General features: G+C 36.2%; 1 protein-coding gene across 6 annotated transcripts in view; it reads right to left on the bottom strand.

Annotated features, from left to right (window-relative positions):
- Positions 1-23,934, bottom strand: part of piezo1 (piezo-type mechanosensitive ion channel component 1) — a 389,501-nt gene that overhangs the window by 46,716 nt on the left and 318,851 nt on the right. For 5 of the 6 annotated variants that reach the window (XM_051932193.1, XM_051932192.1, XM_051932194.1 and 2 more), the window contains exons 29-36: positions 11,128-11,217; positions 9,716-9,792; positions 6,728-6,802; positions 5,089-5,189; positions 4,424-4,544; positions 3,921-3,992; positions 3,670-3,842; positions 1,905-2,059 (exon numbers count right to left, since the gene is read on the bottom strand). In XM_051932193.1, coding sequence (XP_051788153.1) covers positions 1,905-2,059; positions 3,670-3,842; positions 3,921-3,992; positions 4,424-4,544; positions 5,089-5,189; positions 6,728-6,802; positions 9,716-9,792; positions 11,128-11,217 — 864 coding nt within the window. The remainder of the gene's footprint in view (positions 1-1,904; positions 2,060-3,669; positions 3,843-3,920; positions 3,993-4,423; positions 4,545-5,088; positions 5,190-6,727; positions 6,803-9,715; positions 9,793-11,127; positions 11,218-23,934) is intronic. The other variant, XM_051932195.1, reaches the window with a different exon arrangement.

Here is a 23,934-nt window from a genome sequence, read left to right on the forward strand (position 1 = left end):
GTGGGGAGTAGGGGGAGATTAAATTGTGAACAAGAAACTAGCTGAGACAGCTTTTTTTTCTCATCTGCTCGCGACACAGTACCACAAGCAGTAACATTATATCCAAGGAGGGGCAGGACGAGTTCACCATGTGAAATTGCGTGTGGCAGCATGGCGCAACATGATTCAGTGACACCAGATTGAAGAGTGTTCCCCTGTTAAGTCCACCCAGTGTAATTTAGAGACACGTCTCCTCGTGAAAATGCACTGAGCAGCATGGCACGGCGCTATACAAATACATTCAATTGAAGAGTGACTCCCCATGATACTTCGCACTGCCTACAACATTCAATCAAAGGGCTTCTTCATGTGAAACTTCGAGAACGCATGCAAAGAAGGTGAAAATGAAAGAGCAATGCTCAGAAAAATGACAAAGGTAGAATGTGCAACAGATAGCATCCAAATATTAAACCTATGACGCTTGAACTGTAAAAGTTCACGCCAAAAAGCTTCAAAGTTATACTAAGCAGTACTTAACAAATCAAGCATAGAATCTAGTCCATCAGCTAATGTGTCTTTCTCAATAGAGTAAAAACTGTAACAAGGTCTTCATATACCATATTACCAGCATTCTGTAACTTTTATAGGACTTCATCAACGACATGTTTTCTTTTCTTTTCTTTTTGAACAAGAAAACATTTCCTTAGTACAAACTGCAAGTCCTACTGAAAATCAACCAAAAAATCCACATGCATTCTCATAGCTTGTAAACAATGTTTCCTGTCTTTTATACACGTTTGTAACATGTAGTGACCAATCATAGACCACTGTACATTAATGAAAAGGTCTAAAACTCCTCTATCCAATGGTAATAAGCCTTTTGCTGTATGTGGCTCAATGTAGAAGATTCACTTAGTTGTTATGCATCACTCGCCTCAGCATATACATATGCAAATCATATATTTTACTAATGAAAGAGAACAGACAACATGGAAACTTAATGATTTATTTAAAAGACACCCTTAGGTGTGAGTGAATCTAGGTGACAAAACAACAAAGAAGAAACATGAAAGCTTTTAAGATTTTAGTTTTACATTTAAGATTTTTGAATTAAAACTTTATTTTATTTATTTGGAGTTGACAAATATATTTAGTGTGTTCTCCTAAAAAACTTAAAAGCTTTTGACTGGTCGGAATTTTGACTTTTTATTTTGAATTACCGGTACCTATTTTATTTATTTGGAATTGACCAAAGAATTTAGTTGAGCATGTTGTTTATGTTCTCCTGTAACACTCAAAGCTTTTGACTGGTCAAAATTAAGATTTTAGTTTACCATAAACATTTATTTTATTTATTTGAAATGCAGTTGTATAATGTTCTACGTTCAACTTCTGACAGAAAATAAATAATATTTAAACCAAAATTAACCTTATGACATCTTCACATCTCACTTAGGAGTAAAAAACAACCTTTAAGCGTGACAGAAACAGTGATTTGATTTATATCGTGATACATATTAATATCGACTGATATGAGAAAAATTATCGTGATAAAATTTTTCTCCACATCACCCAGCCCTACCTTGGGCATGTAAAAATACAATCACTGCTTTTGATTGACTTGTGGGTTAACTGCAACATACACAAACAACTTTGAAATATGGTGGTGTCCCACTGGTGAGATACTGTACATAATGAATAAGTGATATATTACAGTGTCAAGAAATGTATGCATTATAAACACCCAATGGGAAATGTAAATTATTCATAAATTATGTATTATTGAATAAGGTATGATCTCAGCAACAGTAAGTCTTAAAGGCATTTTTAGAGATTTTTCTAAACCTATGCAGAAAAATCCTCATCAGATTTTACAAGATCATCAACTAGAAGAGATACATTTGATTGTACAAAATATAACTTACTTTGCTGAACTCTCAGGATGTGATTGAACAACTTGCCCATTTACACTTTTGTCCTCATCCACCTCATTTGTATCTGCGCCCTGAATTGTTGACTCCACAGTGGGGCTCTCGCTCTTTTCAGATCTTGCATCATCTGGAATTTCTTTGCATGGGACCTACAATAAGAAACACCCAAAATAACGTTAGCAAATGCAGATACTCCCAGACCAAGGTTCAAATGTGAAGAAAACTTAACAGTTCACAAAGTTTATCTATTATGGATTTTCTTGATCGCTTACACACCAAACTTATTAACTAAAAATCCAAAATCATACTGCCATCTACCAAAATACAAACTCATTTCCTGAAGCTATAAACACTATTCCCCTATTTTGGACACATGATGAAGGTTATTTTCATTTTTTGTGCAAAACTCTACATACAAATCTCTTCATGTATCATTGGCTTTACTATGTGCTCATTTAGAAAGGACTGGCTTCAGTGTCATTAACTCAAATCAGCACAGCTGGAACACATTTAGCACACAATTCTCCAGATGCAAACACTGCAAGTCAAAATTGTTTACAATACCAGTTATAGCCGATGGATGGATGGATGGATGGATGGATGGATGGATGGATGGATGGATGGATGGATGGATGGATGGATGGATGGATGGATGGATGGATGGATGGATGGATGGATGATAGATGGATAGATAGATAGATAGATAGATAGATAGATAGATAGATAGATAGATAGATAGATAGATAGATAGATAGATAGATAAAAGGGCCATGGGTCAGTTCAATTGTTTTGGAACAATAAACCAACTACCACAATAAGAAAGAGGAAGAAAACACAGGAGGGGAGGTGGCAGAGGGCGAGGAAAAATAGGAGTAAGGAAACACACGGTTTCAATGAGATTTGTGACACTCTTATTGATCATGTCCTTGTGCATGGGATGTTGGAGGCAGAAGGTGGTCAAAGAGTGCAATCAAACCTGAGCCACTTCACATTAGCTTCTATAATACAAACCTTCAGAGGGGAAAATATGTAGGTCATTTATATACTGCTCTCTACTGTAACTTTGGAGTACTGTACACTACTACGTAACGTTAGTCTGTTGGACTGTATGCTGTCTGAAATGCATTGAATTACTGCACCATTTCACATAGTTACTGTGTGTTAATATTGTAAAATATATAGCTAGTACTTGTAGTATTTTGTTTTCCAGAACTCAGATATGACCACCTGGTGGAGACAGAAGAACCCTATTTTCTGAAGAACAAGAGAAGGTGATGATCAATATGGTTATAGCCAACAATACGATTTGCTTGCAGGAGATACAACAGAGGGTTACTGAGGACCAAGAAATCTTCCAAGGGATTTGCGCAGTCAGCATTTCCACAAATGGAATATGTGAAGGCATAGTTTTTTCATACTGTGTGAAGTATTTGAGTGTAGTTACAGAATGTATTAGTATTAGTACTGTACAGCAATATACAGTTTAGAACAAACCCTTAAGTTTCTTTTTGCTTCCTCCAATTAACTACTGCTCTCTGCATGCAAATACTACAAAATTATGGGATATTGGACCTGCATTAATTTTCAGTAAACTTTCAGATCCTGCTGCACTAAGGGAAGAGAGCTGATAATGCTGTATTTGACTGTCAAGTACTCATGTATCTGTATACTTTACATTTTTTGAAATATCGTACATTGTTAATATTTCTAATAATTTACCTGCCATTAAGTAAAAATATTGTGTTGGAGGTTTCATTACCTGATTAATGTTGTGTGTGAGGAGATAGCGCTCAATCCACAGCACAGTGGATGTGTCCACATATTGCTTGGTCAGGGTATTAAGCCACTGAGTGATACCATCAACCATTGCCAGAAAAAGTACCCAAAGAAATTTGAGAATATCCAAGATGCGCTGCACAATATCACTCTTTCCTATAGGAAAATAAAATGTAAAAACTAAGATACTGTACATATTTGGCATCAAACATGATTTTTTAAAATTATTCCCACCAGAATCTTCCTCTTCCAGGAGCTCATCCTCATTCTTGTCTCTTACATCTTCTGTTACCTCATCCTCCTCTCCTACAACATATAAAATCATTTAATGTTCATGTCCAAAGGTTAGTAAGTAGTAAATGGCCATATATGCAAGACTCATCTATAAATAAGACAGGACTTGGCATTTCCTACAGAAACCCAAATCCACTGTCACTTACAGAAACTGATCAAGATATCTTCCAAAGAAGCCCATAATTTCAGACATTAGAAGGGTTCTCTCACCACATTGATTATTTGGTGCCCCAGGAATATTATCTTAATTTGAAAAGCATGTGCACATGTTTGTATAAAACAAATAACGTAAAAGACACCAACAATAAATGAAATCAGATTTAGATTAGATCCAATAGCTCAAGTTACACTGTAAATATAACATAACACAGCCTATGTAAAAAAACACTTTTGGAACTGTGGATATCATTCAAGTACTAGGTTAGAGAGGGAGGGAAATGTACCTGAATGATGAAGGCTATCCCGTCTTGCTTTATGCTTTGCCTGTCTTCTCATCTCCTTCTTGAATTGTCGTCTCTGCTTCAAAGCGGACTTGGCATTTGTGATCCAAGCCTGGTACGCTAACTATTGTTCAGACAAGAAAAATAGACCATTTTACCTTGAGCACAGCCAATCTAAACTGCTTTATCCAAATATAAAATATGTGAAAGAACAGCAGTGAGGCGATAATTCTGAAGTAAAAACTAAGCAAACATGAAGAGATCACATAAGCAGCATTTCAAGACACAGAAGTAAACTCTCAACACTGAAGCAGCAGTATTTATCTGTCTTTTCCAAAAAGTAATCATCTGATTTTAATGTCAATGGCATTGCTATAATTATAATCAAATGTACATATACTACTGCTTGGAATAATGATATAAAATCATAAAGGGTAAGCAAGAAGCTGAAATCAAATACATACTATATTTTACCTAAAAACACATCTATCTATCATGGCTGACACCTGGCTAAAAAACATGAAAAGGAAGAGTATTCATTGTTCTATGGCTCCAAAGAGGAGGGTGAAGATGGGGATGTGAATTTTTTGTTCTTGTATATGTCAGAGAGAATCCATGGTGTAGAACAGGGATTTATGTATTGATTTGATGAACCTCTGTTGACTTACCTGGAAGGCACTTTGTCTAACTGGTTTTTGCTCTTCAGCAAGTAAATCCTCTTCCTCCTCACTGTCTGACTCAAACAGGTAGTACTCGCCTGAGTGCAAAACTGAAAGGAACCAGACAGCAAAAAAAAAAGAAAGAAAGCAAGCTTGGGTAATTATTGCTTTTTGTCATTTTCTCCAAAATTATATCACCCCCTGAACTGCATATACAGTGTGATCAAATAATTTCCTCTTAAAGGAATACTCAATCCAAAATTACTTTTATTAAACATTGCTTACCCCATGCACTTTGTAGTGGTGCGGATAAATCATTTGCATCTCTTACGTAATGAGGTAAGTAATATTAAATAACAAAAAAAAAATAATAATTTTTGGGTCAAGTACTCCTTAACGAAACAGGATACTCTTTTAAAGAACTCCTCGCCCATGAAGCTAACACAAAAATCATCACAAACCCACCAGAGCAAAACAGATTATAACATGAGACCAATAACAAGAAAAATACTTAATATTTAATTTTTAGCCACAATATGAGGTACTATATACAGTGCAGCAACACGAGAGTCTGTCATATGTAAAGCATTCCGAAAGCATCCTCAGCTGCAGCAGGAAAGGCAACAAATGTAGCATTTAAAAGGATAAGGTTTTCTTTAAGGGCAATTTGAGGTGCTTCTCCAAGCTGCAGTGGCTCAGCTAGGTAGTTCCAGTGCCAACACCATTGTATCTTTTTCTGCAAACACTTGCAAATAAAATGTGCTCTGGCCAGCACATGGCTTTCTCCACCACTGCAACCATTGGGCATATTAAAGTATATAGTGTGAATTTCACAATCCTATATGCAAGATGCAATATTCCTAACACCTTAAGTTTTGCATTGAATTTGTAAAGAAAGATTTTTGCAAATTTTAAGTCCTAAATGCCTGTATAAAAATTTGTAAATTTCTGAACAGCGGTGTACTTGTTGCTGGAATTTCACCAAACCAGCTCTTAAAATTCTTGAGCGCAAATTGTGCACAAAAACACACTCTTTCCAAAAATGCTCAACATGTTTATCCACTAAAAAACAGAAGTCCATTATTGTCCATAATATATACTGTACAATATTAAAACATTAAAAAGAAGGAGCAAGTCAGCTATTTTTACTCCTTTTAAAGAGTTAATTTACCTCTATTAAAAACATATTATAGTTCAGTTTGTTCACTAACTAAGTGATGAACAACTCCAGCAGAAAGTTAAACAGTGCAAGTACACCGAGAGAAACACAGAAGTATTATAAATTGTTTGTCCCATTTGTACTGAAGAATCTGAAGAAAATTAAGTGTCATGATTACAGCAGTCATTCTGCTAAACAGATCAGGAAACTGGGTCAGCTAATTTCTATGTAAACTGAAGGAGGCAGATAAAGTAAATGGTCTCTATTCATCTGGAAAGATAATTTTCTGCTGTTCAGAATAATAATGAAGCATGTAGAGTACAGATGGCACAGTGATTTCACACAATATGTCTTGTATGCTGTAACTGCTGATGCCCAAAGTTTTCTCCATGTTTCTCCTTACTCTTTAACTTCTTACCTTAGCCAGCACTACCCATTTACTGCTCCCACCCACCAAACATTTGTTTATCTGCTCAGCATTTTTGGTACCTGTGGCATGGTCTACCCAGGGCCGCCACCACTTCTTTTTCTGCTTGGACGTCTGCTTTCTGTCTGTATCTTGCTCTGTCAAACAGGAGACAGGCTTAATGGTTTAGCTCACAAGCACATTTGGATAGGCAGCCTAAAATGCTTTGTAGCCAAGACTTAGTGGGGTGAGAGCAAACTTACTGACAATGTCCAGTGGGTTTGCTTTAAAGTTAACTACAGGAAGCGCAGAAGGTTGTAAATTTTTTTTTTTTTGCTACTATTGTCACAGCTGCACAGCTCACTAAAAAGCAAGAAATGACAGTGGAAAAAGAGCTAGTCATTAAATGCATATCAGTGCATTCACAAGAAGAAATATAAAGTCACAGAAAAAGAAAAGTTTGACAGTGGCTTTAATGGCAAACACAAGATGCTGAACATTAGAAGATCAGTGAACATGAGCAAGCAATTTACACTGCCTGAGGCAACTGTCTCTTTACCCCTGAGAGTTGGTATTAGGCTGTGTAAGTGTTTTAGTGCCATGGTTCCCAGGTCAATTACTACGACCTGCAATATCAAGGAGCAGCTCCAGTCCTTGCCTGCAATACTGCATGCCAGCCACTCAAGCACACACTCACAGAGACATAGAACCTAGAGACAATGTTACTGGTACAAAGCATGTAGAATAGAAATCATAAGATAACTAATGTTGAGGAATTGTAGTAAATTACCATTGCAGTGCCAACAAAAAGGGTACAATGTCTTTATAACAAATAAAAAATAAAAACAACCCAAGCTACTAGATAACCTTAAAACCTAAGGGAAGTAAATGTCAGAAATAGGGACGACATCAGTAAAGCGCAAGAGAAAACATCTGAGCAAATCCTGTTGTATTTTCTATACATTTTGCAGTAATACCTTTGATTTTCAGTATTACAAACAGCAAATAAAATGTGATTCACTACTAAAATAATGAACTAAGTGTTATAACTTTAGGCTTGCTTTAACAGAAAACGTTCCACTATGCTCACTATAAAAGGCACTATACACATCTCTGTGTATATCTTTGTGTATCTACATAAAATTTGACCATTAAGGAATAACTGGTGTAAAACTGTAGATAAATATTATGATTTGCAACAAATTTAAAAGAGAGTCTGGGTGGTCAAAAAGTATATGGCGTCTTAGCCTGTATGATTTAGTTCAAGAGGAATTCTACAAATGTACATCATTAGAATATTTTAAAAACAACACATAAATATTAGACTATTGTCTCCAAGTATATGTTAATGTGGTCATTAATATAACCTTCTTATGTGAAGGCTTTATGCTAATATACAATTTCACATTACCATGTTTTATGTTACATCATATCCTATAAGAAATCTTATGTTCAGTTTTAGGTGATTTTAGATATTTTTTATTTTATATATCAAGCTGCTAATCCAAGACCTCATTATGATAGTATGCCCATTATACAAGTTGCATGTACTGTACAAAAAAACTTGCAATACCCAACAGTAAAAGTAACAAGGAGAAGGCAGATTTATTGTTGGATATTTAAAACACAATCAAACGCACCCTGTCATTATAGCACATATGAGGGTGATAACATAATGTGTTGATATTATGACAAGAAAACACCACACCACATGTTTCATTCCCACTACTTTTACTCACTATGTGAAACTGAGATTTAGTTTGTCTGCCTATAGTCCACATCTACTAAATGTATCTCTACTACAAATACAGTATACATCCTGCAAGTCTCTTAAGGTATTTGACCCACAAAAGCAAACGAAAAAATAAAGGCTGTTATTACTATTTAAGTACTTAGTTTGGAATACAAGTTATTAAAAATGAATGAAATTAAAATTGTGTTCAGTCTACAAAGACATGTATGCACAGTAGAAAAGAGACAATATATGGGGCATATTGTCCTAATTAATTTCTTTCTAACTGCAGGGATCAGGTGAGCATGGGTACGCTCTAGAAAAACAAACTGATAGTCTAATGTGTTTTACCCTATTGATAGTGTGCTGTTTTTGTATATATGAAGACTAAGCCTAACAAACGTAAGCTTTTAATTTTTGGAATGATCATCCATTTTCATAATTATTACATTTTAACATTTTATCTTACAGCTATGTTGCATATGACTGTGTAGTTTTTTTTTTGGATCTGAGACACAAACTTTACTCTATGAACAAACTTCTCTAAAAACTTGGGATAAAGTAAACATGTTCTGTACAGAGTGTGCATATCCAGTCAGGAGTGTCAGCGAGAAGAAATGTCTGTTCATAATATTATTTGGTAAACTGCACATCTCAGTACATAAATAGTGTAGCTGTCTCATGGCTTTAAATCTCATGCTATTGACTCATTGTGGTGTTTTTCCAAGTTCTTCCCATTTCTGTATGGGCTTTCTCCTTGTACACTAGTTTCCTATTACATTCCAACAACATTTCACATCAGGCTGATTAGAGTTTCTAAACTGGCTTTGAATAATTGGATGTGAGTATGTGAGAAAGTGTGTGTGGTAATAAAATAAACTGATTTATAAAAATTGGGGTTGACTTCTGGGCCGGTAACGCAAGGATCGAAAAAGGAATGAATGAACGAATGAGTGGCAACCTTTAAATTAAGGTCCAGTGTACTTGTGTGTACAGTATTTCATTTCTGTGTTTGGTAAAATACTGAATGTCAGTTCAAAAAGTAATGCCAAAATTTTCTCAAGAAGCTCACTTTTATCATCGTTTTAAAGAATTTCTCATTAACAACATATGTGAAATCCCAAAATACATAAAGAAAAAAGGTCTCATAGTGGAAAATATTTTATGGCAAAGTAAATTTCAGGCCTAAATTAAATAAGCAAAGGCATATGCCATTCCAAGAAAACTTTGCAAAAACTTTAAAAGCATCATTAATGCCAAGCTCGCATGCAAAGAATTAGGTAGCAACATACAGTAAGAAATGCAAAAGACTAAGCTTTATTCACAATGAAGCTCATACCAGGATGTTCTTCTTTGCTTTCTGAAGAATGGTGGCCCTCCTTATACTTCTGTTGCTTGGCCCAGATTCGTTCCATTCTGTAGGAGAATGTCAACAATAAAAAAAGAATGTTTCTGTTTTTACAGGAAACTCAGTCTTCAAGTTCTTATGAACCTTTTCAAGTTACCTGGCTTTTAAGGTAATTTTGTTTATTCTAACTTTAAGTCTTAAAACACAAAATTAAAATCCTGTTCAACTCCTAGAGAAAAGTAGTATCTTCTTTATATAAGATTGTTAATGTAAAATTGCTTTGAGAAGACATAGAAGCATCCATCAACTCTGCATGTCTTTTTCTAATATCTAGAAGTTATGCTCAAGTTCATAAATGGCACTAATCAAATACATCAACTCTATCAACACCTAAAAATGGGTTCTGACCTCAAGGGATGACTGCAACAAGTACTACGATATAACTGGCAGCATGGCGGCTACCAGGAGGTGGTACCAGTGTACAGTATAGGGAGTTGTGGGGGGTGTCAGAGTAACAGACACCTCTTCAACCAGGGACACTCTAACTTTATCTTAAGCCCTAGTATATCCTAAATTGAATTGGCAAGGGGAATCCAGCATGTCAACTGAAGCTACAAGCATGTCTATGAATTTCTGAATGTGGCAAATCACTACATGAATAAATTATAGCATAAGAGTTAGCTTTTATTCATAAAATTGGCATTATTACAGACGTAAGTATCTGTTGAGAGTTTGCGATCAACGTACAGGGTGAGGTGTATTTTAAACAAAGAACACCACTCATCTCTAAGATTGAGGCAGCTGCTGTTATTAACCTTCTACATAAACTATTGCCTTTGTTACATATGGTAATAAAGCAACTAAATGTTCATGAATCTTACAATCATGGAAACATGTAGATGCAAGATTAATAGCAGTCTCTAAAATTAGCACTTGTCAAGTGAAGGGCAATAAAAAGAGAGATGCAGAGTATCCATACTGATTTTCTTATACATGTAACATGCTTAAGGTGGGGCATTGGATAGGGCTGCTGCCTCATAACCTTACAGATCATGGTAACATTCTGTCCTTATGTCCTTACATGGTTTATGTGGAACTTTTACATTGTTTTTTTTCCCATATGCAAAAACTGTAAAGTTTGAGCTACAATTAACTGCTGTGTGAAAGAATGGGAGTGCCCCGAAATTGAATGATGCCCCATGTAGGACTGATTCCTGTCTTGCACTCAGTCCCTCTCTGTCCTATACTGGTAAAAGCAGCCCAGTAAAATTGATTTATGGATGAAATGTCTTTGATAATAATTCTTTCAAAAGAGTCAATACCTTTGATGTTGGATTCATTTTAATTTTGCTAGGGTCCTTACCATCACCTATTTGCATTTCTTAGTCAACTGCCAGACTTACTGCCTCTTGAGCTGAGCGATGGACTTGCGCTCTGTCTCTTGGTGGAAATTCATACTCTTTACAATGCTGGCCTTGAACAGTTCAAACCCCCTGTCAGGAATTGGAGACACATCAGGAAGCAGGATTAGTTACTACTATATACAATGAATATTAACAGTTGGTTGTATATGATTGGTTTTTTACATCATCTGATCTGTACAAACACTTAAATTGCATATAGTAAAACAGTTTAGTTTACATAATAATTGTATATAATAACATTATTTAGTTTATGGAATACTTAATGAAATATTGTTAATACATGTTCACTACAGAGAACTTTGCTTGCAAAATGAGTTGACAAGTCTGAGTGGGGTTTACATGTCATCAACATTTCTAACCACAGAGTAAAAATGATGCTGGCAAATACAACAATACTCTAATACATAACATTCATTTTGATTAAATTCACTGGTTCACAATCCATGCTTATGAAGATTCCGGACAGCTCTCTCAGATGATTACTGTTCAACAATGTACAAAATTGCTGCATGCATCAAAATGAAGCATATTTTTTCTCTCTCTTTATGATGTGGAAATTCCCAACTTATTTTTTTTCTCATTCATACTACTGTGATTCCCTCAGATGCACAATACTGTTCAAAGTGGTGCTAGAAATATTATTATTGATAAAATTTACTATAAATGACACCAATACACACTTGCTTAATGAAACTACTCAAACTTAATTTAGTTTAGAGCATTTGCTCTTTCACTCTAAGGGGCAACAAGTGTATTTGTATTTTATAGCCATTGTAACCCACAATTTATCCTACATAAAGCAGGAAACCTACAGTACATTCTATGTACTGTATATATAAATAATGCACGCAGAGAACAACAAAATAATTTTCAAAATATTACAAATGCATGCTAGTAGTCTGAGCATTAAATATATGAGAAAAATTAACCTAAAATATTATATATATATATATATATATATATATATATATATATATATACATACAGTAATCCCTCCTCCATCGCAGGGGTTGCGTTCCAGAGCCACCCGCGAAATAAGAAAATCCGCGAAGTAGAAACCATATGTTTATATGGTTATTTTTATATTGTCATGCTTGGGTCACAGATTTGCGCAGAAACACAGGAGGTTGTAGAGAGACAGGAACGTTATTCAAACACTGCAAACAAACATTTGTCTCTTTTTCAAAAGTTTAAACTGTGCTCCATGACAAGACAGAGATGACAGTTCAGTCTCACAATTAAAAGAATGCAAACATATCTTCCTCTTCAAAGGAGCAAACAAATCAATAGGGCTGTTTGGCTTTTAAGTATGCAAAGCACCGCGGCACAAAGCTGTTGAAGGTGGCAGCTCACACCCCCTCCGTCAGGAGCAGAGAGAGAGAGAGACAGATAAAAAAATCAATACGTGCCCTTCGTGCTTTTAAGTATGCAAAGCACCGTGCTGCATGTCGCTTCATGAAGCAGCTGCACAGAAGGTAGCCAACGTGAAGATAATCTTTCAGCATTTTTAGACGAGCGTCCGTATCGTCTAGGTGTGCGAACAGCCCCCCCTGCTCAATCCCCCTACGTCAGGATCAGAAAAAGTCAGCGCGAGAGAGAGAGAGAGAGAGAGAGAGAGAGAGAAAAGTAAGCTGGGTAGCTTCTCAGCCACCTGCCAATAGCGTCCCTTGTATGAAATCAACTGGGCAAACCAACTGAGGAAGCATGTACCAGAAATTAAAAGACCCATTGTCCGCAGAAACCCGCGAAGCAGCGGAAAATCCGCGATATATATTTAAATATGCTTACATATAAAATCCGCGATGGAGTGAAGCCGCGAAAGGCGAAGCGCGATATAGCGAGGGATCACTGTATATATATAAAAAATATAAAACATATACACATTCTGGAATATTGTCATAACTTTCCACATTCAATCCCTGAAATTCAGCCTGAATTTCTTGCTACGCTTTTAGGACCCTCCAGGATCGATGTGCGTGCTTCAATGTTTGATGAATGGTTCGATGTGGTGAAGCAAAATGCCAACATACAAATGCATTCGTGGTGCTTTGATATTCAAGCATCGCATATTCCCCAAAGTAATGACACGATACATTTTAAAAGTCTCACATACCATCTTCTGTACCGTCTGTATTTTTTTTTTTTTTTGTACCTTTACAATACCATCAGAATGTACGGCAGCGTATTTGAGCCACAGAGAAAAAAAAATAAGGACATAATGAAAATGTTTGTGATTAAAGTGGAAATGTCAGCTTTAAACTCGAAATGTCCTCTTTAATCCTTTAGTTTACTTTGTCATTATAGCAGACCGTCATAAACATCATCTTAAAACCGACCCAGTTGTTAAATCTCTACGCACTTCTGGGGCGTCCCCCTGCATTGACAGCAGCGGCAAGCAGCATCGCCACACAGAACACATTCAATTTATAATATTCCAGCTCTCTGCACATTTAGAATTCTTAGATTTATACTTGATACCACTTCATGATGAAATGCATTAAAATAAGTATGTTCCATTTTACAGATAAATTGTTAACTTTGTTTAAATAATAAATACTGCTAATAGTTACACATATGGGGTGGCATGGTGGCAGAGAGGTAGCACTGCTGTCTCGCAGGGAGTCACGTCCCTTGTGATCCCTCCCTGGAGTTCGCTTGTTTTCCTGGTGGGTTTCCACAGTGTGCTCAGTTTTCCATCCAAAGACATGAAGGTCTGGGGATTTGGTGAAGCTACAATGACGCCAGTGTATGTGTGTGCTTGTGTTCACCTTGTGATGAGCTGATGCCCCGTCCAGAGATTTTGTTTCTGTCGCATGGGCGCATCTCCGAATTGATGGATGTAATCATTAAACGTCCTTTTCAGAGATATTGTGGCAAGGTGTCCTCGGAATTTAATGGTTGTTTCGGGCACATGCATCGTATTACGTGAAGTATAAACCTGGCCTTAGGCGCCTTACTTGTCAGCTGACGATCTTGACTAGGGCTTATTTTCGGGGTAGGGCTTATATCACAGAGCAGCCTGAAAATCATACTAGGGTTTATTTTCAGAGTAGGTCTTATTTTTAGGGAAACATGGTATATGTATTATATATATGGAAGAGAAGGTCTGTGATACGGTTTACATATTTGCAGCTGTATATAAATAAATAATGGATTGCACTGGTGATAATACAGCACCGCATCAATATGTCGAAATGAAAAACAGCAGAAATCATGTCTGGAATTGCTTTGTCTTCAAGTTAGGGGAATTTCAGTGTCTAGCTGTGGGAACTGTGCTTCTAATTATATATATATATATATATATATATATATATATATATATAAAAAAGAGAAATACACACCCAGCCTTTCGTTATTGCCACATTTATCCCATTGTGAAGTTAGTTCAGAAATAGCTTCATGCGTGCTTTATGAGGGCAACGATGCAACAATTAGATATAACTTTTAACTTTCTCTTTAATTCATGATTGAGACCTTTGACATTCCAGCTCACAATGTTCACTGTTTGGTCATAAAAACATTGCTTCGGAATTTTTGTTGCCATTTTGTAGTCTTAAGTTAAGGTAGTACATTTTACATATGATAGCTTTTACATAGATTTCATATTATTGCTAGGTGTTATGACTATGAAGCCTTTTGTTATGTTAGCGCTTACAGTTATTAGGATAGAAAGGATAAATAAGAAATACGAATGTTCCCCACCAACCATTTTGCCACTGAGTGAAACAGACAACATTTTATGAAGCCTCAGTCCTCTGATATGCCAAGAAACAAAGCACATTCAGAATAAAATGGAATACAAGAAACCTAGGTAATTATGTTAAACAGTTCCCGATACAATAAACCAAAGATATGAAGTGAAAAAAAAAACACACACACACACACTGTAAATAGTTAGTTATTTTGTGGTTGTCAAAATATACATATATTCAATGGAAGAAATTTCAATAAAATATATGAAGTTTAACAAAAAAAACAAAACAAAAAGGAAAGCTGAACTTCAATAACCACTTCAGTTTGGCAGGGTACAAGAGGGTGTATCTGATTTCAGCTCTGTGGAGACACTGTTTAATGCTGTAGAATGCAGTGTGCTTAGTAGCTGTTGCAGGGGAGAAATCTGGGAAAATACGAATGCAGTTATTTTCAAATATAATCTCGTCTTTCTGTCTGAGAAAGGACAAAGTCTTCTTTAGCTTGTAGTATGTCGAAACAAACAATCAGATTTCTCGGTTTTGAAGCACTCAGTCCACATACACCGTAGGCAGCTGAGATCTTGGTGTCCGACTCTCCAGTTATTTTAGAGAAGAGTTCAGCTGTAAATTTCACTGGGTTGGACTTCCGCGCTTTCAGGGAGACCTTCGATTCTGATGCTGTTCCTTCTGTATCTGTCTTCCAGTGCAGCCAGTTTGTCAAAGGACACGTTGCATTCTGATTTTGCAGCAGTTAATTTTTTATCAGTAGCGAAGGTCGATTGTTCAACTATTTTAACATAAGTCATAAACGTTTGCTTAACATTTTTAAGCTGTATTTCTTCATCAATTTTTTTGTAGAATTTCTGTAAAGGCTGTAGTAAACTTAGTACTTAATCATTTCTGCAGGGGCCTCGTGTATAGCAGTGTGCGTAGAATTCACACTAAAACATGGCGTACGAACAAAACTGGAAATGTGCATACACACAAAAAAATCCTGATGCATAAACCTGTGAGTATGCCAAGTTCCACACATTTCCCCTTTATAAATCCCAATGAATGTGAAATTTAACGCACATGCAGGTGCCTATAGCCCCACCTCGACTCCTTCCAGAATTTTGCATATTTGTATATGCAAATCAATATAAACAGCCGCTTCCATTTAGTGTTCTGTTAAAAGACAATGTCAAAAGCATATGGGAAGAAATAATAATTTCAGCAAATGCAAAGTGTTGGCAAGGAAAAACATACTATTTGTTGGCTTAAGTGGTGGTATAAGAAACAAAAGGAAGTGATGGAGTGATACAATGTGGAGGAGACACTCAAAAGTTCAGAAAGTTGCACAGTGTCCGAAATGAAAAAGAAGGGGTCAGATATCAAAGTCACTGTGAAAAGGTGAGTCGCAGCCCACCGTCTGTTTATTCTGTTTCAGACAATATTACAAAAGCTGACCTCCATGCCAAGTATGCAATGATGGTGCTGATGTGCCCAGCACATCTTTTGGCTCTGGCTGCACACACACTTCTGCAACTATTTGGCTCACTGTTCTGGAGTAACAAAATGCAATAGTGGATTCAGTAAGAGATGTGGGCAATCAACTAAGGAATAAAAGGACTGTAATATGTGATACTGATCACAAATTAAATGAATTTTGTTAAAAAATAAATGCTGCATCTGATTACCTGTTTTTACATTCTGCTGATTACATTCAAACAAAGTTGTAATGCTGACTGATTTGGCTGATCATTTGGTGGGTCTGGTTCATCACACCGCATCTCTTCAGGTACAGGCAAGCCACAATTGTGTGCCACACTATGCAGTACACTACATGCTTACACAATGCAACACACTTTCTGTACATTATATAGCAGCACATTAATACAGTGGAAATTTTTCCTATTTACATAAGTAAATTAATTCTCTGAAGGCACTTTATAGTGTAGCGTCGGCACCGAGCACCACAACAGATCGATTCTTTGCTCTTCACATGGCTCTTTGAAGTGACTTTCTATCCTTAAAATGACTGATTGCCTTTGCCACATTAGTTGGAAAAATCACTTGTGACTGTGCAGAGTTGCCTTTTTATAGGCTCTCCTGCTATAGATAATGTAATGCCAGCTCATTCTTTTGGTGATTCATCCCTGGCTGATGTATCTTGGCAAGCGTCGCTAAAACAGCAACTGCTCTGATTACATTTGGATAATAGTTGCTGCAAATTGCACTTTCATGTTTGCCAGTTCAACCATTGTGTAAGGAAATCTTGTATATCTGGATGTCAAGTGGATAATACTATTCTATACAGCTGGCATGGCATGACTCAGTGATGTTTGTGAAATACCCAATCGGTCAGCATGTTCATGTTGAAAACTTCCTGTGGCTAAAAACCCAAGGATGGACAGAACTTGCAAAGGAGCAGGTAGAGCACAATTTCTCAAAGTCAGCCTTTGTAAAACCAGTGCCAATTCAGCACACTACTCCAAGAGGATAGCTCTTGGAAATCAAAATCAACTTAGAAGTCGGACATCCTCATCTATAAATACAAGTTCTCTTCTAATTCTTCCATTTGTGATGTCTTCTAACAATGATAAAGCAGCTATGGTAGTTGGAATAGTTTGACCATTCCATGCACCATTATATTGTTACAGAATTTTTACAATCAAGTGAACTAAATTTGTAAATAATATATAGTTAATTTTGGTGCATTTGATAAATCCTGCGTCACTGATGCAAATCTGAAAAAAGGGAGACCACATAGAAACAATAGTACTGCTTTGACACTGGGTGCTGCCAGTTTGCAAAACCGAGCAGAAAGGTGAGTACGCATTTGCTGTTGAAAATGTGTGTGAAAAAAAAAGGATAAAATAACACTACTGCTAACAGAGCTCAGCTTTAAAGGTCCATTTCACACAAAAGACCAATTTCGATCCCCACGTTTAGAACATTAGAATAGCATAGTATAGCACACATTATAATTAAAGCCCTGCATTGTAATTTGATATTTATGAATGACAATACTAGTTTTATTTAAGGCTGTCAAATTAGACAAAATATAAAGTTTGAATATTCGGATTAAAATCAATATATTTAATATTTTCAAATACATTCAAACTTAGGTTAAGGATTCTGGGTGCTGCATGTACCTTTGAATGTGCTTTTTTATACTTTATTACAGTAATAGCTGACAGCAAAAATAAACAGTAAAAATAAAAAAATAAATTTAGTGGCACTTAAGCAACGGATAATTAAATATAACTGATCAAAATCTACATCCTTTAAAAGGAAAGCATTAGCACTACTGCTGTGTTTTCAGACTAGTTCTGAAGACTGGGTGTCGAAGTCTTAAATTGTTCATCCTGTTGGGCACAAGAACACTCACTATCTTTCAGTCACTCAACTGTCCTGTGCACTCACAAAGAGTGCTTTCCCCTGGACTCCACCCCAACCTTGCTTTCCATTCCTCAGAGCTGTCTTTGCAGCAGAAAGACATGTCACAATACGTTTTTAGCGCAGGGTTCTAGCTCAGTGCTACAAACTGTACCCACACAAAGTTGTCATTAGTGCCTCGTGCTTTGCAGAAGCACCATTAATAAAAATATGTTAAAATACTAATAATAATGTACCCAAGTGTGGTACCGTCAAGTGTGGCTCATAAGGATTTAAGCTTCTTTTGATGGCTGATTTAATGGCTCCCTGTCCTGACAAGGATCAGAAGGAATACAGGTCACTTAGTAAGACTGTGTGTGTCAGGGTAAGAATAGCAAGGGATGCAAAATTGCATGGCAAGTGACAGAAAATTCGAAGGGTAGGTTTATATTGTGGCATTCAGAATAAAAAGTCAGTAGGCTAGATAATCAGCTAGATAAGCTAGTAAGCTAGATAATCAAAGTGTCAAGTCAGGGTCCATACAATCTGTTCACTGTTTTTCTCCTTTACAAATGCAGAAATATTTTAATAGAGGTAGTCTCAATATTTTTAATTAAACTAATTGTTTTTGGTATTAAGTATCAAACCAGCAGCCACATAATACAGAGACTAATTCTGGGACATCACACCGGAGAGGTGTTTAAAAAAACTGCTCAGAATATACCAGTAGATTAAAGTACAGGGCAGTGGGATGTAAAAAATGAGAAAATTAAAAAAAAATCTGTGTGAGGTCTGGCAGCAAGGTTTTCTAATGAAGATAACAAGCTAATCATTCAAAATTCTGAAAAGGTTGACAATGGATTTGTAATGCAAAAACAAATTAGTAAAATGATGCAGCTTGGCATAGCAAAATTAGTGCGCGTAAAACAAACAACTGTTCTTTTAAAACCGAATGTCAGTTTTGACCCTTCAAATAACATCTTTTTCAAATGACATTACATTCAAATAGCAACATTTGATCTGACAGCCCTAGTTTGCTTAAATGATAGTTGGGTAACTACTTGATGGATATAACAATATAGCTGCTGTTCTTAGCGTGACATAGTGGTTAAGGCTTTGGGTTTCAAACCCTAATATTCTGTGTTGAAATCCTACTATTGACACTGTAGGACCACAACCAAGTCACATCACCTGTCTGTGCTCTAAATGGTAAAACAAAAGAAATGTAACCAGTTATATCTCATATGTTGTAAGTCAGCTTGGATAAATACATCAGCCAAACATGCAAATGTATTAACATTTAGATATTTTGTATTCATTTACAGAAAAAGGAACAATATTGTTTTGTTTTAATAATGGAGATACTTTTAATAAAAAGCAGTTAATGGGGTTTCTGTTATTGCTGTGGTATCGAATAGGTACCGAGTAGCATGAAATTTTGTTGGTACTGAATACTAAAATTCTGGCATCATGACATCCCTCTTCTTTAGGTACTTCAGTTTTCCTTATGTATCCAAATATATGTGTGTTGGCTTAACTAATGATTTTAAATTAGCCCCAGACCAGTCAGTATGTGTGTGATTCAGACAAAGAGATTCAGTGTCACACAATGGACCAAAGCCGTATCTATGGTTATGTCTTGTCTTTTGTATAAACCTCCAAGGACAGTCCTTGAATTGGACTAAGCTGGTATAATAATAGTTGGAATCAATCTGATACATGTTATAAAGAATTCTATTAATTAGCACCAAACACAGTATGACTGGAACCCCACACTCCACAAAAGATTCTCAAACATCTATTCAGCTAGCCATATATATAATAGCATGTAAGTTGGAACAATCAGGAAATGTATCACTGTTCAAAGTATTTACTTTTTTCTAAGATGGAAAAAGCAGTTCTGTTCTACTTCTGAGACATTTACTCTTGGTTTTAGTAACATTTCAATTCATGATTACATGTACGCATCCCATGAAACACCACAGTTCATAATTCTGTTCATCTATACATATTAATAAAAGGCAAAGCCCTCACTGACTCACTGACTGACTGACTGACTGACTGACTGACTGACTGACTGACTCACTCACTCATCACTAATTCTCGAACTTCCCGTGTAGGTGGAAGGCTGAAATTTGGCAGGCTCATTCCTTACAGCTTACTTACAAAAGTTAGGCAGGTTTCATTTCGAAATTCTACGCGTAATGGTCATAACTGGAACATTTTTTTTGTCCATATACTGTAATGGAGGAGGCGGAGTCACGTATCGCGTCATCACGCCTCCTACGTAATCACGTGAACTAAAAACAAGGAAGAGATTTACAGCACGAGTCAAACACGGGAACGAAGGTAAATGACGTTAATTTTTGACTGTCTTTTAATACTGTGTAAGCATACATATTAACACATGTGCAATTAAACGTGTGCATTTACGGGGTGATTTCTCAGGCTTAAAAGCTCGCCTTTTATCAAACGCGGGAACCAGGGTAACTGACGTTGTTCACTGTCTTTTAATACTGTGTAACCATACATATTAACACATGTGCAATTAAACGTGTGCATTTACGGGGTGATTTCTCAGGCTTAAAAGCTCGCCTTTTACTAAAAAGGTAAATGCAAAACTATTTTCAATCAGTTTATTGCAACGCTCCCGTTAAGGATTGCAATAACATATTCGCGAGATAAAAGAACGAAGTAGGGGGAAATGAAGGAAGACCCGCAAACAGCGAACAGCAAAAAATTCATTAAACAATTGAGAAGGGAGCGAGTGAAGCATACAAGCATGTTCATAAGGGAAACAAAGCACGGTGTAAAACGTAAGTTTAAATTAAGTTTATAGAAACGCTCCCGCTGCGGATTGCAATATCATATTCGCGAGATAAAAGTTTAATGAGAAGACACGAGGTATAAACGAACCACACACCGTGGCGCAACGTTAGGGGCTACAGTTTCAACCTTTCTATGATCTGCTTCTCGCAACTGAAAGACGGCACATGGCGGATGTTAGCCGACTTGCTGACCGCAACGTTACGGGCTTCAACTCTGGCGCTGACGATAGAGATTCGATTCACGAGAGGGGATGCAGTGAGTGTGTATGCCTGATGAGCCCAGAATTAGGGAGAAACACGTGTCGCATACTCTTTGCATTATTTGAAAGTAAACTATTAAAACCATTCTATGATCAGCTTCTGGAAACAGAAAGAGGGCACGTGGCGGATGTAAGGCGACTTCCTGACCAACCACAAGCGTTACCTGGCAGGTAACCACCCATACAGTCAGATTGTGATTCAGAAAACGAATGCCATGAATGTAATTACCACGATCTACATACTGTCAAATAAACGAAACACACGCCGTAGCGCGACAGCTGTGAAAAGCGAGGTTCAGAAAAAAACATCCTTAACAAATTGTTATTGGTATATTTTCGATCCGTTTAAAAAGGTTTTCTTTTCTTATTAAAAAATTAAAAGCAGTACTTCGCCGCAACGAACCGCGAGAATTTGGCTATATATATCTGCTTCTCGCAATTAAAAGAGGGCACGTGGCGGATTTTAGACGACTTCATGACCAAACTTAAGTGTTACCTGCCAGGTAGGGTTACCACTTTTAAACCAAAAAAATAAGGGACGCATACTGCAGCGGGTGCCACATCTCAGTGCCAATAGTTTGCAGACTCTACTTAAAAGACCCGCTCTCCTCACTGGACAGTTAAAAAGACCAATCAAACTAACGATGACATCAAGTATTACCCAATCAAAAGTAGGAAAGGAGGCATCTTCATAAAATGCGTGTGGGATGATTTGCATGAGACGCTGCTTTAAAAAAAAAATGATAAAAAAAATACGGGACAAATCCCGTCCCGTATTGATTCAAAACGGGACGCGCAATTTCATTCTCAAATGCGGCACGATTCCGTATTTTAAAGGACGGGTGGCAACCCTACAGTGCCAGGTAACCACCCGTACAATCAGATTGTAATTCAGACTAGGAATGCAATGAATGTAATTACCCCGATCTACATACAAGGCGAAAGTCTTGCAACATTCAGAGATGATGGTTTGGGATAAGTACACCATACAACATAAAAGAGCTTATGAAGCCTTGAACCAAAAAAAGCAAGATCTCAGAGATCGTAAAAAAAAAGGGAGGTAATGTTGTTTTACTCGCTGTAGATTTTAGTCAAACATTACCAGTTATTCCACGAGGGAGACCAGCATATGAACTCAACGCGTGTTTAAAATCCATGCTTCTCCCACGCTCGGTTATATGTCGCGTGTTCTCGGGTAGGTACACCAAAAAATGTATACATTTAAGCATGTAATGGGCAAACAAAAAATGAGGTATACCCGAAGGCACTGCAGTAGTACTTAATGTAACTTTACTTCTTAAATGTTAATGTTTTACTGTTTAATAATTTATACGCTTCTTATATGTTGTTCAAATTCTTTTATCAAAATATCAGTGACAGCGCAATGCACGATAACATGGAGTGAATACACCATACGCATCCGCCCACGGCCGCCCTGGTGTGCGCAGATAGGAGTTGATTCTACAATAAAATAAAATAAAGATAAAAAGAGTAATACAATCACCACCCATAAAGCGGATAGTAGACGTGACGTACTATATGTGTACCAGATTTCAAGTCAATAGGTGAAACGGTTTGCGAGCTACAGGTGATTTAAAATCCTGGACAGACACACAAATTGCCACGGTAGCAAATTACAGAAGAAGATTTTACTGTTTAATAATTTATATTTATATGAAATGTGCTTCTTATATATTACTTCATATTCTCATATGATAATGATGTTAATGTTTATATTGATTTCTATGTTATTGAAACTGCATGTATGTGTGTATATGTATGTATATATATATATATATATATATATACTAGCAAAATACCCGCGCTTCGCAGCGGAGAAGTAGTGTGTTAAAGAGGTTATGAAAAAAAAAGGAAACATTTTAAAAATAACGTAACATGATTGTCAATGTAATTGTGTTGTCATTGTTGTAAGTGTTGCTGTCTTTTATATATATATATATATTATATATATAATATACACACACACATAAACATTTATATACATATACATATATATACATATCTACATATACACATATCTACATATATGTACACACATACATAAACACACACATAAGACTTATTGACTGAAATGGGCTTTCACGAAAAAAGTTAGGGCTTTGCTACAGGATACACCCTCCACAAGTTAAGCAAGTAAAAATAAAATATATATTTCTGTTTTATTTAAACCTTTTAAGTTCATATGCTTAGCCCCATTTGGCTGTTTAATTTTTTTTTCTTTCTTCAGTAATATTTAATCTCCTTAAAGAAAAAGAACATATCCATTTTACTTTTTTTGTATCTCTTTAGTAATATTTTACTGTAAAAGAATAACCAGTATTTAAACCTTTTATGTTACTTTATACATTTATTTTACACAATGTTGAAAAATTAATAAGAAAGCTACATATTTTGGCAGCTGCTGCTTTCATTTTCAATGAAATGAAAAAAGCTCTCCAAGAGAAAACGTCAACGAAGAAGAAACAGTTTGCACTATCTAAAAAGGAGAAACCCTCATTTATAAAAGTTTGCTGCAGATGACTTAACTGAAAATAAATGAATAGTTCCTATGTGTATAATATATATTTATCTATTTTACTTATGCCTTTATTCCACCAACTTACAACATCTGAGGTACAATTTGTT

Source organism: Erpetoichthys calabaricus, chromosome 9 (assembly GCF_900747795.2).
Source record: "Erpetoichthys calabaricus chromosome 9, fErpCal1.3, whole genome shotgun sequence".
NCBI lineage: Eukaryota > Metazoa > Chordata > Cladistia > Polypteriformes > Polypteridae > Erpetoichthys > Erpetoichthys calabaricus.